At 40.1% G+C, this 19,278-nt stretch overlaps 1 protein-coding gene across 2 annotated transcripts; it reads left to right on the forward strand.

Annotated features, from left to right (window-relative positions):
• Nucleotides 1-136: 136 nt before the first annotated feature.
• Nucleotides 137-15,438, forward strand: UBE2V2 (ubiquitin conjugating enzyme E2 V2). Of its 2 annotated transcripts, none has more exons than XM_083624204.1 (4): nt 137-264; nt 7,014-7,159; nt 12,258-12,383; nt 14,564-15,438. In XM_083624204.1, exons 1-4 carry the CDS (start codon nt 249-251, stop codon nt 14,708-14,710), a joined length of 435 nt encoding a protein of 144 aa, XP_083480330.1. In that variant the 5' UTR covers nt 137-248; the 3' UTR covers nt 14,711-15,438. The 2 variants fall into 2 exon arrangements, with proteins under 2 accessions (XP_083480330.1, XP_083480331.1); XM_083624205.1 differs by lacking the exon at nt 137-264 and adding an exon at nt 6,587-6,611.
• Nucleotides 15,439-19,278: the final 3,840 nt, after the last annotated feature.

The following is a 19,278-nucleotide window of genomic DNA, read 5'->3' on the forward strand; positions in this document are numbered from 1 at the left end:
TCTTCTCCTGTCAGTTGCTTCGCGTAGCCGCCTCCCTACATCCCTCCCTCTCCATCCACCCCGGTCAGTCGGTGTTTTCCCTTCCCTTATCTGCAGCCGCCTTAGCCGCCACCCTCTCGACGCGCAGAAGCAGCAAACGCCAGCGCGAGGCGGGGCTAGTTTCCAGGAAGTGACGTAGGGCGCAAGGCAGAAGTCACGTGCTCGGCGCCCGTGTGTTTCCTGGCTGGTGGGGGAGGGGTTTGGACAAGATGGCCGGATCCACAGGTCTGTGTTGAGAGGAAGGCGGGGGGGGCGCCTTGGAAGGGCTGGCGGGGGGCTTTCGCCGGGGAGGGGGGTTCTCTCCCTAGAGACCCCGGTGGCGGGTCCCCGGCGCGGCTCATTCCGTGGAGAGCGGTCGGCGCCAGCGCAGCCGGGCCAAGGTTCCGGCGCCGGCGGGAGAGGAGGGCGGGGAGGCCGCGGGGGTTGGCGCTGGGGCCGGAGTCTTCCTCTTGGTGCTGCAAGGGATGCGGGGAGGAGACGCCTGCGGGGCTGGCAGAGGCAGGCGGTGCAGCCGGGAGGTGGGGAGGCCGAGGCAGCTTTCCGCTCCTGGGGTCGGTTTTTGTTCAGGGGAAGGTGGAATTCGGGGTCTTCGGACCTCCTTCTCACGCTCGGTTCGGGTTTGGGTGAGCGGAAATGTGGCGTTTCTTGAGTCTCTCTTCCGCCCTCCCCCCGCAACGTAATACTGATAAATATTTCCCCTCTCTTCGAAAACGAAGCCGACCCCAGTGGCATTTAGGTGGCTTTTAATATCGCCGATTTCTAAGTGCAGGCGTTGCTGGTTGCTGAGGGTAGGACAGATACGTTCAACAAAAAACACACAAAGTGTGTATGGGGGCGTGTAATTAAGTTCTGTCTTGGTCTTTTTGCTGATGAGGTCCGTTGTCAATCTTGCGTATGAATTTTTGTTACTGGCACGCTTCCCTCCTTTCCCGTTTGTGATCTTGTCGAAGTATTTCCTGCAAAACTCCAGAAGGAAATTTGGTTTTGCTGGTCACCAGTTAGCGATGAGCTTTGAGGCTTTGTATTGAATTTACTTTCTGTTTATTTTAATCGTATTGCTGAGGCAGTAGGCTAAGCGAAACCAAAACCTTTAATACTTGGACCTTACAGTTCCCGTTTTCCTGACTTTCTCTTTCGTTTCCTCCCTACATCCCCTTTTATCCCAATCCCATTTCTTGCCTTTTTTGTATACTGCCCACTTTTCAGCATCCCCACTTTCCTAATTCCCCGCACCCTTCTTCCCACTTTCAGTTTATTCTAGTTCCTACCACAGCTTTTCAATACTATGTCTCAATTCTCCCCACTTCTCATAAAATGGTAGAAATGCAAATGTTTATCAGTCTTCCAGTTCATGCGGTTATTGGTGAAGTGGAAATATTGCAGCTGAGTAGTGCTTATGAACGAGGGGTGGCAGTTATTCAAAATTAATGTGAAGTAAAATCCATAACTTATACTATGGATTATGTTACAAAATTCATTTGAGATTTAAACATGTCAAATTATTATGGCATGTTGTCCTTGAAGTCTGTTGTTAATCATAGATGGTGTTACCAAAGAATTTTACTTGAAAATAATAACCTTTAATAACTTTTTAATAACCTGGGTCTACTTGCTTGAACTGTCATTATCTTCCTTTTCATCGTTGGCAATATGTTTCGCACCTGGATCTTTCACAGCACTGATAGATACTGAATTTGAAAGGGTATTTAAATAATTTTGACTTTGTGTTCCTGTATTCCAGCCTTTTATTTAAACACCGTTAATAGGTGATTGTTTTTGTAACTGTGGTTGGTACCTTGTGCTGAATAAACTGTAAATAATTTTAACCTGGAAGCTGTGCACATTGTTCAATTATCTTGAAAAGGCATTTTCTTTCAGATTCACAACATGTATATCTATTAGTCTAATTATTTTTAATTGTGTTACAGCCACATAGGAATTAGCCAAATAAAGCCATACATTAATAAAAATTAAAACTTCTTAATAATATCAAACCCACCCATAGCCCTGTTTTAACATTTGTCACAAAATACCTTCATAAGTCAGGCTTGATGGGGGATGGGTGGAGTTTCAAACCTAGTGAGGGGGGAACACTTGCTTGATCTTAATATTCTGTGATGGGACACAGAATACAAGCTGCTAAGATAGTCGGTCCCAAACCATTTAGTGGTTTAAACCAGTTCTACTGGGAAATACATTGTACATACATATGGCTCTCTGTGGAGCAGGTTGCTATGCACAGATCTGGTTAATATTACAACTCACTTTTTCAACTTTATATGTTGTGCTTTCCCAATAATCATGAAATCTGGATTTAAAAGTATTGCTAGCATGAACATAATTGCTGTTTTGCATTGAAGTTCTTGAGTGACAATCAAAATATAGGATGTCGTATTGGATCCCATGATGATCTCCAGTTACCTGTATTTGTGCCAACGCAGAAAAAACAAAATAAGCAGTACAGTATTTCTATGTCCAGACATATGACTGCTTGGCTGTTTTTACTCGTTTAATAAATGCAGTCAACAATACATCCACAGTATTTTAAATAGCAACTCATTTCAGTTATTTTTTACTGATGAAATACAAAACATAAACTGATACATACATAATTTATTTTTTCCATTAAACATTTACAACTTATTTATAACAAAACTATTCAGAATTTTGCCAGAGTTTGCTGCAATTCAGGCCAGAATTTTGTTTTTAGCAGCATGTCTTTCCATGAAAACTAGGGTGTTGTAGGATAGTCTCTGGGCATCACTGACATGCCTTTCTTAATTTGTCCATTAACCATAAACTGCCTTGCATAGCTCCCATCAAACTTCATACAAAAACAGTTTCCAAGCTGTGTTCTCTTAAGGGAACCGTAAGCTTCTGCAGCAAATGTAAACAGCTAATGAGAGTTCATTTCATACTCTCATTATGAATCTGCCTCTGGGCGAGGAAAAGCTCCTTTCAAAGATAACACTCAGCACAGAAAATCCACTAATTTGGGGTTATTATTTTAATTTACTAAATCTTTATTGGCACATTTTCGAAGCAAAAGGTAGAACAAGCAAGTATAGGTCCTCTGCATGGAGAAGATGGAGAAATGCTATAGGGTCACAGAGAGAAGGCAGAATTGCTTAACACCTGCTTTGCCTCTGTCTTCACCCAAAAGGAAAGCAATGACCAAGCCGGTGATAACAGAATAAACAATGCAAGGAGGGAGCTGCAGCCCAAGATAGGAAAAGAGTGGCTAGGGAACACTTAGTTACTAAATGAATTCAAATCTCCAGTGCTTGATGGGCTGCACTCAAGGGTACTAAAAGAGCTTGCAGATGTGATCTCCAAGTCTCTGCCTATAATAATTGAGAAATTTGTAGAACAGGTGAGGTCTCTGCAGATTCTCCCAATCTTCAAAAATGTGAGAAAAGAAGACCTGGTATATAGATAGCAGTAAAGGGTTGGTCTGTGAGAATTTAAGAAATAGTGCTTTGATTACTAAGACTTTGCATGGGTTTCTATAAACAAGTCATGCCAGACAGAGTTAAAAGTGTGGTTGATCATGAGAATGATGGGGGCATAGTGTATCTTGTTTTCAGTAAGGCTTTTGACATAGTGCCCCATAATATTCTTGCAGGGAAGTTGGTGGATTGTGGACTGGATTGGGTGACTGTTAGGTGGATTTGTAGCTGGTTGACTGAGTGAACCCAAATAGTTCCTCATCTTGGGGAAAAAGTGAAAAGTGGGATGCAGCAGCATTGTTCAGTGTCTTTATAAATGACTTGGATGAAGGAATTGAGAGGATGCTCATCAAATTTGTAGATGGGTAGCTGCAGAAGACAGAATCAGGACTCAAGATAATCTTAACAGATCAGAGAACTGGGCCAAAACTAACAAAATGAATTTCAACAGGGAAAAATGCTATGTTCTACAATTAGGCAGCAAGAACCAGCTGCACAAATATAAGATAGGGGAGTCCTGGCTTGCCAGTAGTGCATGTGAAATAGATGACAAACTTAATAGGAATCCACAGTGTGATGCAGCAGCAAAAGAAGTATAGTGGCCAGATCAAGGGAAGTCACAAAACCACACTATTTTGCCTTGGTCAGACCACACCTAGAATACCATGGCCATTTCTGGGTGCCAGATTTAAGAAGGATATTGACAAACTGGTAGGTGGACAAAGTAGGGCAACCAAGATTACCACAGGTCTGGAAACTAAGCCATATGAGGAATGGTTGAGGGAGTTGGGTATGTTTAGCCTGGAAAAGAGGAGACTGAGAGGAGAGATGATAGGCATCTTCACATATTGAAAGGGATACCACATGGAAGATGGGGGCAAATTTGTTTTCTCCTGCTCTGGAGGGTAGGACCTGAACCAATGGCTTCAAGTTACAAGAAGAGGGATTCTGACAAAACACCAAGAAGAACTTTCTGACAGTAAGAGCTTTTTGACAGTACAACAGACTACCTTGAAAGGTGGTATACTCCCCTTCCTTGGAAGTTTTTGAGCAAAAGTTGTATGGCCACCTGTCATGGATGCTTTAGTTGAGATTCCTGCATTGCAGGGTATTGGACTAGATTACCCTTGGGGTACCTTCCACTCTATAATTCTATGTTTTCATTATGCACATGGATATAATATTTAATGCTGCAGTTAGGGGAGGTAATTATTGGTCCAAAAGGGGGGTATTTTTGTAGTCAACTGAGCATGTAGCTAATCATGCAGAAAGAAATGGTTCTGGCCTTTATCAGATGCTAAATGTAGTTTTGCATGTTTAGAAATATCTGTTCTTCTTTGTACAATAACACTGTACAGAATGTGAGTCTGAGGCTGCACAGCAATACATACAAATGTTTTGTGTATTATCCAAATGTTCACCGTTTGGTAATGGTGATATGATTCTATACAAACAAAGGTACTGAGCAGCTAGAGCATGTGAGCAATTTTAAAATTTAGTCTGCAATACATTGCTGTATTGTGAGGGGTTCTAATTCAAAAACTGTTTTCCATGGCAACCATTGGGCATTCTTAATCTTAGCTGGAAACTATAGCAGGGCACTTATGGAAAGGAGATCTTTTGGTGTGTAAGGGGAAACTGCTTATTGGCTAGTGTAAAGCATGCTTTTGGTTGTGTGTATGCTCAAGCTGATTTTAGTCATATGTCCTGGAGTGATAGCATAGGGAATTACTGCTTTGCTTATAGTGGGGCAAATCCTGGTTTATTTAACTTCCCTTTTTCTTTTAAAGCCAAATATATTTGTAGTCCTGCTTGAAGCAGAGTGCGGTGGGGAAGCTTTTACTCTAAGAATGAAAAATGGCCAGTAATGGTGATAACCTTCCCATGGTTAGGATTTCCTGCTCTGGTTTTTTGTAATTATAAAAGGCAACCACTTTATTGGAATCTACAGTGTATTCCTTTACAGGTTGTGTGATATCACAGTATGGCATAGGTCAACTCATTATCTCCCATTGCTGTATTTCAGCATAATGAATACACATTTAGATCTCCAGCATCTTTGGTATTTAGAAGTCTTGAAGATATTATCTGTTAAAATCCCTTAGCACTTTTCACTCCCAAAATAGCCACCTGAGCATGCTTGTGGTCAAAGCAACTTAGGGCAGGCATTGCATGCTTGCATAATTGTTCGACCTATGCAAGGGATCAGATATGTACAAACCTGCTTTAGTAACCTGATACAGTCGTTTGAGCTGCCAGTACAGTTTGTGGATTTGGATCATATTTTGAAATGCATCCCTTTATTTGTAGGAAAATGGTGTATTGTGAATTTGCTTCTCTAATCCTTTTCATACAACCAGTCCTCTGCGAGAAATGAATGCTTTCCTGTATTCTTACTTTTGTTATGAAATGGGAAGTAACTGATTTCTACTCTGAACTGTTGTTTAGTTAGACAATTGCAAAGAGCAATATTTCTTAAATGCCTTCTAGTTCTGAAGTTCATCTCAATTAGAATTTGTGTGCACAATATTCTTATTTAATATGCAGTATGTGTGACTAGGACCAGTTCAAATGATGATATTGGCTTTATAATAAAAGATAACGAACAATATCATTGATTTTCTGTAAATTGTTGTGAGACATATAGCGAAAAGCAGGATTAAGTGATAAACAAACAAGCCCATACCCCATGCACTGAGCCCCTTTGCTCATCCGTTTGCAATGTAAGCAATCAAACCAGGAAGCACCTAATGAACCATAGTGCCCTCGGAAACTAGGCTTACGAGCTTTGGAACAAGCTAAGACAGTTAACCCACTTAAAGTACGGTTTAATATTCTAGCTTGTTTCAAATGTGGTGACCATAATTTTTTGGGTTTGCTTATGCTGCAGAGGGAGGAGCAAATAAGCTGAGTGTTTGGGCAAAGACTCATATTTATTACTACTATAATAATTATTATATATTTGTTTATATCCCAACTTTTCCTCTAATGGTACTCAAGATGACTTACAGCTAAAAATAAGAGCCGCTTATTTCATCTTAAACTCATAAAGGATTGTCTGAATGTAACCAGTATTCCACAGAGAAGTAATGACTGAGTAGTGCTTACTGTTGTACCGCTGAGGTAACTGTCATATATTAAAACTTACTTTCTGAAGCAGAAAATTGATGAACTAAATGGTGAAAATTATGGCTGTATATGACTTCCAGATATGAAATTTGATCATTTAATTTAGACTGTCACTTGAAAAAAAACAACATAAGAAAATCAAATCTGCATCCAAATAATTTGATGTTGCTGAGGAATTTAAGATTCCATGTTGTATGATACTTCATAAGTGGAAATAAGTTTGTTTTTCACATTGGTTGCAATTCAATATGTATATCAGTAAAATGTGTTATATGCATAAATTCTCAGGTGTGGATTTTTTAGTTGGCTCAACCAGGCCTTCATGCTAAGACGTGACAAGAGATCAGCTGTGATTTTGAACATCGCTATTTACATTGCTTTACTTTTTTCAAATAGTTAAAGTCCCTCGTAATTTTCGCTTGTTGGAAGAACTTGAAGAAGGTCAGAAAGGAGTAGGAGATGGTACAGTAAGCTGGGGCCTCGAAGATGACGAAGACATGACACTTACAAGGTGGACGGGCATGATTATTGGACCACCAAGGGTCAGTACTATAAGTTAAATCTTCATTTAGCGGAACTTTTCAAACATTTGCAATGCATGGTTGTTAGCTATGGGTTATGCTATGGGGTGAATCAACTAAGTCAAAGAGTAGACTCATCAATTTCAGTGTATTATTCTGAGTAACTTAATTGGATTCAGCCCAAAGATTGATGAATATCAGAATTCAATTAGGAATTTTATAAGCTATAACAGAAGTTAGCCCTATAGCTAACCTTGCTTTTTCACAATTGGTAACAATCGTAGAAAGGTGTGGAATGGTTTCTTATAGGCCCAGGTCAATATGGGGGCCACATAATTGTAACATTAAGGACAATGGTAATTTTTTTACATTTTATTGAATACTATCAAATCTGTATTTAGATGACAGTGTCTCATGGTGACTTCTGCTCAAGTTGAAGTGTTCCAAATGCATATTCAGTAGTATGCAATTGTGGCCCAGCACAGATGCATATTTCTGTTGTGTGCATTCAAACAACACATTGATGATATTAGCTATCCCTCATTAAACAACAATTTCAGTTCTGCCAAGAAACAGTTTGGGCCTTTAGAAACATGAGATGTTCTATTTTGGTTTTTAACTTATAATATACCACTTCAGTGTGTGCCTGTTAGTCACACTGAGCTTATGGCACCAAATATTCTCCCTTCCTTTAGTTTTATGTGTGCTTGTGTGTGCAGGCATAACAAACAAAGTAACTTGATGTGGATGGTGACAATTGACATGGCTATCCAGTGTACACAGAGTTCTGTGGCCTTCCCCTCCTTTCCCTTTAAGACCTGCATGTTGGCAGCAGAGCCTGGTATCATGCTAGTCACATCTCATTTGTTTTGTATTATAACCCCAGGATCTACTCCCAACAGCTTAGTGTGAAAGAGATTCAGCCATTAATAAAGAACCCAGTATGCCCTAATGACATTCTGAACCTTTCAAATTTGTTTTCAGTACTGGAACTGAACTGAGCTCAGTTTTTAACACAAGTCCGTGCCTGATTAGATTTCAGCAGCCTACTGTAGGTGGGAAAAGTATTTTTATTTTATTTTATGCTGTTAGGAGGCAGAAGCCTTGTCCAATCTATTGCAAATTAGCCTGGTCTACCTTCTCTCCACCCCTTCCATAAGCCAACAATCTGCTCTGGCTTTCCCTTTGAACCTTGGCTTGAGAAGGTTGGAGTAGCAGCAACATCTGGATCACTTCAGGATACTGTGGCTTTTTGGCTTGGCTGCTCTTGCCATGCACTCCAAAGGCAGCCCCTACCCTTGCATTACCCCAGACACATTTAGTCTTTGAAAATCAGGTATCTGCATATTGTATGGCTGACATATTGCTAAAATATAATATAATATAATTAATATAATAGGAGTATTCTGGGCATCCAGGAATTGGACAGAAATGTAATTGCTTTCTGCCCATAGGCAAAGTTAAGATTGATTGTATTTCTTTGCCGCTTTACATTCAAATGAATTGCAAAGTGGCTTACAAACAATAAATATCAATAACATAATAGAGCATAATAGAGCAACAGAAGTACAGCATAAATCATATAACATAATTAACCAATCTACCACTACAGTCTATAAAACACTATTAACAAAGCAGCAACTAAAAAATAAGGTAAACATCACAATTACCAGCAAAAGTCATATGATTAACAAATCAATATGTCATTTATAATTTATAAATAGCAGCTAAAAAATAAGCTAAGCACTGTTAAGTTCATACACAGACTCTCCACACCCCTATGACTCATAGTATTGCATTCTATTCAGTTCATTAAAATAAACACAATGCCTGTTGCTAAGCCAGCTCAGCTAGATGCTGCACTTGATGGGGTTTTCGGTTAGTGAGCCATGGTGCAGATGGTGGTTTTTCGGACCTACCACTGGTGCTAAGGCAGAAGTTGGCTTTGGGTAGCCCACCCAGGCGCCTTTAGTAAGAAAACGGGTTAGATTACCTGACTGGTTCAGCCATTTGGTATGAATGGTAGCTTTGAAAATAGGGCTATGCCGGCAGTAACTTGTTTTACTGGCTTCCGTGATTCTAGCATAGAGTATATACCAAGTTTTCTGGATAGCAAAGAATAGGGTTAGAAAAACTTAATCTTCACACAGTTACACACAAAATTGTATGATCTGCCACAATTTTCAGACATAGCTAGATGCTGAGCTTTCTCTTGTAGATTCAACCTGCATTATACTTTGGCCAAATGTGTGTTTATTTTTTATTAATCTGCCAGTTTTGCAAACAGAGGGCTTCTTCACTTGTGTTTCTCCTTAGGATGTTCTTATCTTCTGGCACTTGCACTTCATTTTCTTCAATTCCTGAGGAATTGGAGTGAACTCTTCTCCCCTCACCCTCATATAGTTTTCAGTGCATATGTGTGTTTCTAGGTAGCACGGGGGGGGGGGGGGAGACATACCCAAGGAGTAAAATACAAGAAATCATGGGAACATTGGTAGGAAGAGGTCATGGTGAACTGCAAATTTGGAGGAAGCTGCTATAATCCAAGAGTAAAATTCTGACCAAAGATAGAGAGGATTTGGTACTAATATTAGGACTGGTTTCCTTTTATTTTAGTTTTGAAGATCATTCATAAAATTAGCAGCATCAATCATTGTTTCTGCTTCAGCATCACACATACTGAATGTCTTAAAGTTAGTATCAATTTGAATTTGTTTTGATCCCATTTTACTGTAGTTGCATTAATTATATGTAGAGACTGAGAGCAGCTAGGGCAAGGCAATTCTAGTTCTGTTTCCCCAAAACTGACCTGTCAATGTGCTTACTTAAACATCTTTGACACAGTAGTCAAAGCTTAGGCAAATCTGTCTTTTCTGAGAAAAGGGGATCCCAGCAATGATAGGATTTGAGGGTGTTCTGGTCAGTGTTGTGGAAGGAATAGTAAATATTCCTGGAACTCATTCTAAATCTAGCTAAATGGTAAGAAGCAGTCTGGGTAAGTGATGAGAAATTATATACTAAAATTCTGTGGGCAGCTTCTGTCTTCTCTGAAGATGAAGGGATACGGCATCTATGGGATAGGGAAAGGTTTTAATTTAGTTAGTTTGGATGGTCACTGAGCACTGAGCCCAGTAGGTTTTTGAGCAGCGGTAGTGAATCTCGGGCCCTCCAAGACTCTCTGGACCTTGGAACCTTCCCTTGTCCACATCCCTCACCAACACTTCTTGTGTGCTTCTCAAGTGCTGTTGCCTGAGGGGGGCGATGTATGTTTGAATTGTGATAATGGCTCTTGCTTGCCTGGATAGAGGTTGGTGTTTGGGTGTGTAGAAAGCTGACTTTTGCATGGCTGAAATGTAATCTACTGAAAGGGGTAACGAGTCACAGCCACTGTTCTGCTGACTTTTGCCTACATTCCCACTCTGTTTTGCATCTGGGTGCATGCACCATGGACATGTTGCCTGCCTCCCAAGGTTGCCCATGAGAGAATGTGGCCTTCATGGAGAGAGAGGTTCTCCACCCCAGTGTAGAACATTCATGAAGGGAATTCTCAAATCTATATTGTCTCTCCCCCCTCCCCCGGCAAAAAAAAACTACGGTATATGCAGTTTCATTTAAAACAGTTCTGTGTCACCTTCCTACTGTGAAGCCTTCAAGGTGACCTATAAAAATTCAAATGCAACCATAATGGAACCCACAACAAAATTACCATTTATGAATTATACCCAGTTGTGCCTGCCTGTGTGTGGAATGTTTGCCCAACAGGACTTCCTCATTCTTCCATTCCTCCTGCAGCCTCTCACACTTCCATGTCGCTGCTGCTGCTGCTTGTTTCAGTTTTTAAGCAATCAAGATGAAATTGCACTGTCTGATTACTAGAGTGACCCCTGGTCACAATTTTCCCAGATTAATATGATATGCATATTTGTTCGGAGTGTTCAGTAATTTGAGTACTTCATCCACACTGAGATCAGAATGAGTCATAAGGTAGTTTTGACAATGCCATATAGTACACAATTCAGATTCTTCAGTAACTAATAAACTAGAACTTAATTTTAATGATAAGCCACTTTACTCAGTGAAATAATAAAAGAGTTAAATATTGTTTTTAGGGCTGACAGGTGTTGTGAAGGAACCAACATTGTATTTCAGATCAGGGAGATGCCTTGAGTGGGGTCGTTGTGAACTAGGTATGTATATACAGGCCCAGGATCCACAAGGCTACTGCAACACATGTGGAAAGTAGGAGGAGATAGTTTCTCATATGTGTAAGGGAAGAAGCTTTTTAATTGCACGGGTGATGTTTTTTGGAAGGTCTTTCCACTATTATGGGTATTGGGCTTCTTTACTCAAGCACAGTTCAGTTTGGAAAGCAAGTGTGATTACCTTCCTCTTTATCTCAGCAACTACTAGATGCAGAAGCCCATCCTAAGTTCTGTCGCTTCCTTCTTCTCAATTTTGGTTTGTTTCAAAGTTCTGTTTGAGGTTATTGGCTGCCTTCTGCCACATTTGTTCTGCGTTTACATGTATATATTTCTCACAGTTTCTCTATTAAAAATGGATCCTTTGAATGATGGTGGCATTGAGGTTGGCTGTTTTGTGAGTATTAAGGGGAAGATACATCTAGGTTTTTCATTTTATAAAAATCTTTGGGCAAGAAACCTGAAATAATGGTTACCAGGTGAAGGGGGAAAATCTGCCATGAAATGATAACACCATTTTCTTCTTGCTAAGCCTTAGTTAAGCTGAACCTCCTTTGTTGCTTTAGTATTATAAGATATTTATTTGTCCCAATCCTGCTAGTGTTATCTACGTATCTCTAGATGGCTGGAGAACTGGGGATATATACAAGCCATGTTCTTTAGCTAGTCTGCATGCATGGAGCCCTTCAAAAAATATTAAAATTTCACCAGTCAGCTGTTAGGAGAGAGCAGGAAGCTGAATTTACCTGCTACCCCTCTTTCCTGCCAAACAGCTGGTCAGCAGAATCTTACCAATTTTGAAACAGCTCTGCACACAATCCTTGAGATGGGGATGACTGACTTTGTTTCAGTATTGTTATTTGGAATGCATATTAGCTTTCAGTATGATTAATTCTTTTTTCCCCTCCTCTGTTTACTAGACAAATTATGAAAACCGAATATACAGCTTGAAAGTAGAGTGTGGGCCTAAATATCCAGAAGCACCTCCAACAGTTAGATTCGTAACTAAAATTAATATGAATGGAATAAATAATTCCAATGGAATGGTAAGATGGAATGCAAGATGATCAAGCCAGTTGATTTTTTGCAGAAAAGCTGTTAAGGATTCTGTTTCTTTTTTAATCTCCCAAAGTTGTATGTTCATCTGCTGTTATATGCCCTCAATTAACACATTAATTTGTAAATTGTGCTGTCATATTATGTGTTGGTGGTACCTATGGTCAAGGGGTTGCATCCACATTTAGTCATTTTTAGAGCAGACCCATTGAAATTAGTGAAACTTAAGTTTTCATGATTACTTTGCCCCATTGATTTCAGTGGGGTTTATTCTGACCAAGTCTGGATCCATACCAAAGTTATAAAGTCACAGTAAAAACAAGAGGCTTAATCAATTTTATGTGGTGTGAAATAGTTAAAGGAATGGAAAGCATTTTTTAAAAATTGTGACTGCCAACATTATCAACTTCTTACATTAGTAAACATTTTGTGTATAGGAACGTGCCAAAGCCACAAATCTCTTTCTCTGTGTAGGAGATTCATCTAGGAAATGTGTAATGTTTGGCATGCCCTTGGGTCCATATATTATAATTTTACAATTGGAGCCATAATTTGGAGTACTGCAAATTAAAGGAAATCTATTCATCAATTATAGTTTGCCTTTGCTGTCATGTTAAATAATTAAATTTTACAAACTTAGTCCTTTTAGCTCCCATTTTTCTATTATGATCAATCCAACTAAAGCTGCAGAAGTTGCCCAGTGAAAATGACTCTTTGAGTCTCTCTCAGTCAAGTACAGGAATAAATTTAAAGCAACAGCACATCTGTTGTCTGGGCTTGCTCTGTATCAGTTGTGTTGGTTTCTCCCCCAGTTGAGTAGGCCATTGATTTCAGTGTAATGGACTGAAAATCCATTAAATGGGATCTGTAGACTTGCAAGTAGGTTGCTGATTTGTGAGTGAACAGTCAGGTAAAAACTGAACTGATGAATCCCAAACAAACTTAAAGTTATATTGGATTTTTTTTAGGAAGAACTGTGATCTAGCTCTAAAATATTCTGTATGGATCAGGGGTGGCTAACATTTTTGGGGGTTTGTGTGTCATCCAAGGTCTACATTTGCTCTTGGCCAACACTCTGGAGGCTGAATGTCAGCAGGTGGTGTGGCTGCTCACACTCACACATGCATGCACAAATGTACAGGGCCCACTGCTCCTGTGGGTCTGATTCGTGCCATCTGATTTAGAAAGGGCTCTCTTGCCCCTTCCCTGCTCATCAGATGATTGAGACTACTGTGAGACTGCTGGGGTGGGCAGAGAGGTTTACCCATCCTCCGCAGCCCCTTCTCACATTTATTTTTATTTTTAATTATGGACTTGGCAGTGTGGGGGACAGCGGCAGAAATTTACTTGGTGGCCAGTGGCTAGCCACTCTCAATACAGACCCTCTATAGAATGTCCTATAGTATAAAAATTCATTGTGGAAGTACTGTGAGATCTTGACTGTTGTATATCCCAGACCTATAAACACATTTTCTGGGGTTGCTTTTTTTTTCATGGCCTTTAGGGGTTTCATACATTCTTTACTTATTAAAGAAACAGTATTCTTTGTTACCTTGCTGATTCATCACAATAGTTTCTGTTTTATATTCCAACAGCTGCAAGTGTATATTCTAAGCTCCTTGAATTGTATCCAAACTCAAATTATTCATAAGAGACAGAATAGTTGGCCTGTTTTTTTAAGGATGAATTCATAGAGAGGTTAAATCGCTTCCGCACTATCCAATAATTAATTAGTTGATGCATGCTGACATTTACATGTTTCTGTTGACTATGTTGCTAAGCTAAAATGGTCAGTTTTTACTAACCTATCCATGAGATATGACAAAACATTATTTTCGCCTGCCTTCCTCCTCTTGAACTGTTTAACAGGAGATGCCAAATGTTTTGAAAACTTTCCCTGAATAGCTATAAAAACTAAAAAATCTTCAAAAGGAGCCACAAATTCTCATCCTTGACATATGTATCCATAGCGGTTTATGAGGAGTCACAGTGATAATTAAGGCCTCAATCCTACCACTTCTGTACTAGTGCAGCTAGTGTTAGCACCAGACCATAAGAGCAGGTGGCTGGTGTTTAGGTTGTCTGAAAACTCAATGCAAGCATGCTACTACAGTTATGGAATTGGTTATTTTATGTGCCTTACTTAAATGTACACTTTCTTTCCTTACAGGTGGATGCACGAAGCATACCAGTGTTAGCAAAATGGCAAAATTCTTATAGCATTAAAGTTGTACTTCAAGAGCTAAGGCGTCTAATGATGTCCAAAGAAAATATGAAGCTTCCACAACCTCCAGAAGGACAAACTTATAACAATTAATTTTAGCTGAATCCCAAACTTGTCTTAAACAACTTCTACTTATGTTTAATGTCTTGATTCAATCTCACAATGCAAACCACCCACACATTAAGAGTTTCTGCTGGTGTACGTGATCTGGACATTTGAAAGAATATATATATGTATATGTATGCCCCATATGTTTTCAGGCACAATCAGAGAAAAAAAAAGGCAGCACAATTATTTTTCCTCTTTACCAAGGCACTATAATTTTAAGCATAAACCTGAAGTAGCCTAAAATTGGAGCTCCGGTGTTTCAAGACGAAAGCATGACAGGAAGTGTCAGGTTGCTGTGGAATAATGTTTCAGAAAACTTTTTCTCAAGAAGAAAAAATACAAATGGCATGCTTTATCCATCTTGCTTTAGTAAAAGAGCTGCAGATAAAATTGTTTCAGTAGCAGGTACTGCAAATACCATTGCTCAACTTGTTTAATTTTTGCAAAGGTGTGGGTGCTGACTGCTAGTAGTGTCACAGAATACGGTCAGGATTGTTTTGATACTTGTATTTATAAAATGGGGAAATGATTTTCTTTTAAGCGGCTCCTGTGTGTTACATGTAATGGACATTGCAAATATTTGTTTACAGTCTTTGTTCTAATAAACCATGCATTTAAGTTTTAGTGAAGCAAAACAAAAAAGGAAAATAGGTGTATGGATATGTGATTGAGAATAAAATTAGTCTTCAAATGTAAATAAAATGTGGAAAGTATTTGAGGCTGTGCTTATCTCTCTGTTTAAGTTGTGCCAGTAGTACCTTGCAGCACTAAGAGGTCAGATGTTGCTCCAAATCTATGGCAGTGTTCCACTCACTTACTATCTTAGGCTGTTGAAGTGATTTCAGCCAAGCCAGATCCTTAGTCTAGGCACAAGTTAGGTTCTACATGTGTAATACTTTTTAAGACAAAACACAAAATAATGATGACAGAATGGACACCCAGTTGTAACTTTACTGCTTTTATAACTGCTCATGCCCATGTATCTCATATTATTGCGATGCTTTATTGCTTTTTTAAAAAGCAGGTTTGCTATTAAAAACGATGGGTTATATTCCAGAGTGTCACTTAGGTTGGCACTACAACTTCTGTTAGTTGAATGGTTAGGGGAGCAATTTTGGGCTTGGTTAGGGACCCTCCAAATCAGATGTAGGGGGAACACATGAAGCTTCAGGGGGAAATCACTGAAAATTGCTTCTCTCCTTATTCCAATGACTGAAGCCTTATACTCAGCTATCAAATACAACCCTGTGAGAATAGGGGAAAAGAAAACTGTTGGTAAGCATTTCAGTGCTATCTTAAAGTACTTTGGTGTTGCTGCTAGAAGGTTCGGGAGGTTTAGAGGAGCAGGATTGCAGTTCTTGGATTGGCTGCCCTAAAATAATCATTTAAAAAATATATCCAGTTGCACGGACAGGTGCACAGATGACCTCTCTTCAGCAAAAAGAACATACCAGTGGAAGGCTGCAGTGTGGATAATTTGCAAGAGAAGACCCTTTTAGAATGAAAAGTTACCTGGAGCTTGCATATATACACTTGCTAGGCATGCTGTGGTCACTGTATTGACCAGCTACTGTATTGACCAGTCTGCATTGTGAGTGCAATCTTTTTCCTTGCTTGAGCCATTAGAATAGGTGTGGGAGACCTTTGACTCATGGGCAAACTTTGCCCTCTAGGTCTCCTCTCCTCGTGTAACTGACATTACTGCAAAGGGATAATCAAGCTTAAAGTGAGCTGATCATTCATTTGCTGGAGCAAGATATGTTCCCATCATTGTGAGCTCATGGGTGAGGGGAATGCAGCTCTGATAGCACCAAGCTAGACCTTTCCATGTTAGCAGTTTCAATGGAAACAACTTTGGTGTTGTTGGAAGAAGAAGAAGAAGAAGAAGAAGAAGAAGAAGAAGAGGAGGAGTTTGGATTTGATATCCTGCCTTTCACTCCCTTTAAGGAGTCTCAAAGCGGCTAACATTCTCTTTTCCCTTCCTTCCCCACAACAAACACTCTGTGAGGTGAGTGGGGCTGAGAGACTTCAAAGAAGTGTGACTGGCCCAAGGTCACCCAGCAGCTGCATGTGGAGGAGCGGAGACGCGAACCCGGTTCCCCAGATTACGAGACTACCGCTCTTAACCACTACACTATCATCGCACCTCATCCTTTTGAGAGCACCCCAGTTCGTCCTGCCAATGAATTGCTGCCTGTAATCCTGTTTAGAAGCTCACCAAGCTAATGGCCATCATCAAACCATGTGTTGGCGAACTTGATGCAATTTAATTTTGTTGAGTGAAGAAATACTTCCTCTTGTCTGTCTAGAAGCTGCTGCCAATAATTGCCATTGGGCAGCCCTTAGTTTCTAGTACTATGGAACAGGGAGAAACTTGCTCAGTCTCACATATTATAGATTCGCTTTACAGTTTTTTATTTGGTGTTTTTAACAAAGCAATAAAATGGTCTGGGACCCATCCTCTGGTATCACCTGTTCCCTGCTCCTGTGCCTATACATATGTACATGTGAACCTGCATCTTACAGGCATGTTCAGTTGGGGGATCTTTACTGGAGGTGATCTACATCTACTGTGGCTTGAACCATTAGTAAAGAAAAAGCAAGATGGTTGTAAGTTACACAGGCTACCTCATGGCCTGGACCATAAGCTGAAACAGTTCCTATCACAGAATGCTATTGCAGCTAGTAGTCACCTCTGAAAATTAGGGAAACTCAAATGGGTTGCTCTTGAGTCCTGCTTTTGGGATTTTCATAGGCACCCATAGGCTAGATCCAGCTGGACTCTTCTTGTGTTCCTACAAGAGCTTTCCTTACATGGATTATGTTGTTGTGTAGTCGTTTAGTCGTGTCCGACTCTTCATGACCCCATGGACCAGAGCACGCCAGCTTCGAGAACACTGTCCAACCATTTCTTCCTCTGTCATCCCCTTCTCCTTGTGCCCTCAATCTTTCCCAATATCAGGGTCTTTTCCAGGGAGTCTTCTCATGAGGAGGCCAAAGTTTTGGAGCCTCAGCTTCAGGATCTGTCCTTCCAGTGAGCACTTGGGGCTGATTTCCTTAAGAATGGAGAGGTTTGATCTTCTTGCAGTCCATGGGACTCTCAAGAGTCTCCTCCAGCACTATAATTCAAAAGCATCAATTATAGGTGGGCACTAAGGAGGCAGACTCTATGTAGTGCAGATCTAAAGCCACCAGGGGGAGAAGCTCAAATGGAAATAACTAATTTTGTGTATGTAGAGATCAGGAAAATGAGAAAGGCAGAGAGAAGAAGCAAGATCCTGTGGGATGAAGGGCGGAGAGAAGTCTGAATTTCACTGTGACTTATACATGCACTGTCATGACTAGGTTGAGAGTTACTGGCAAAGGCTAAGCAGTGGAGGGCTAATCTTCCCTGATGTCTGATGCATACAGTTTTCTAGGCTCAAGCTATGATAAGGTGGTTGAGGATAAGGTAGCATTTGTAGGTCATCCTTGAGCTAAATCTGCTCAACTCTGGGTTCTTTGGGACCCTCCAAAAAAGTTCAAAATTATTAAAAAGGGTTTTGGGGCAATAATGGTAATTTGTGCTCTTTGAAATAGTTCTGACTGACCTGAAGAGAAAACTAACTGCTGAGAAGCAATGGAATGGAGCGGGGAGGCAGCAGGGGTGTAAGGGGTCTAGCTAGGCTGAAGAAGTCTTGCTTCTGCAAGTATCTATGGAGTGAGAGCAAGCTTGGAAAAGAGTGGTGCAGAAAAGACTTCTGGAGGATCTCCAAAATGTAGATCAGTGTCCTGGGTAGGATGCTGAACAAGGTGGGAACTGAGAGGCGCCTAATTATAGGAATTAAGCTTCCTAACTGGGATTAAATAAATAATGCTAGTTATTTATGTATAAATAAAATAAAATAGCTCCAACGCAAAGACCAAGGCAGGATTGGACACAAGGGACTTTTAAAGGATACAAGTAGTAAATTGTCAACAAGTCAATCACATGTCACAGCCAGGTGATTAGAAATGTTTCAGAGGAAATGCATATTTAGAGACTTAATCAAGTTACAGGGGAAGATGTCTGGTGGAGGATGACTCTTTCTAGGTTCTTAGTGAGAAATAAGAGTGTCTGTTTGCATTAGATATAGAAGTTCAGGATATATAATTAACCTTTTTGCCATTAATTTTATGACTTGTGCAAAGGCTGTTTGAGATTTGAATTACCGTAAGCCGCTACAGCTTCCCCTCACAGGATTGACTTTATACCACTGTCTCTGTTTGTTTGCAATAGTACTGCACTCTTTTACACAGAACAAAGCCAAAATAAATGCTTAGTTTCAGGGCATATGCAGAGTTCCAGTTGAAGTGATATTCTTGGTAATGTGCCACTACCAGCTTCCATGTTTCTGCAACCTCTTCACTGTGTTCTAATCATATTAAATATCACCCCAGTACTTATTGGTAAATGATTTTAAAGCTGTCAAACACTTATTTGTGTGCCTGTTATGATGGAAGATTCAATGTTTGTGTCCCTAAGTATCCTCAGGTTTGCCATATTTATTCTGAAGTAGAAATTAAGATAGAGC

Source organism: Podarcis filfolensis (genome assembly GCF_964270895.1).
Source record: "Podarcis filfolensis genome assembly, chromosome: 7".
NCBI classification, from domain to species: Eukaryota; Metazoa; Chordata; class Lepidosauria; order Squamata; family Lacertidae; genus Podarcis; species Podarcis filfolensis.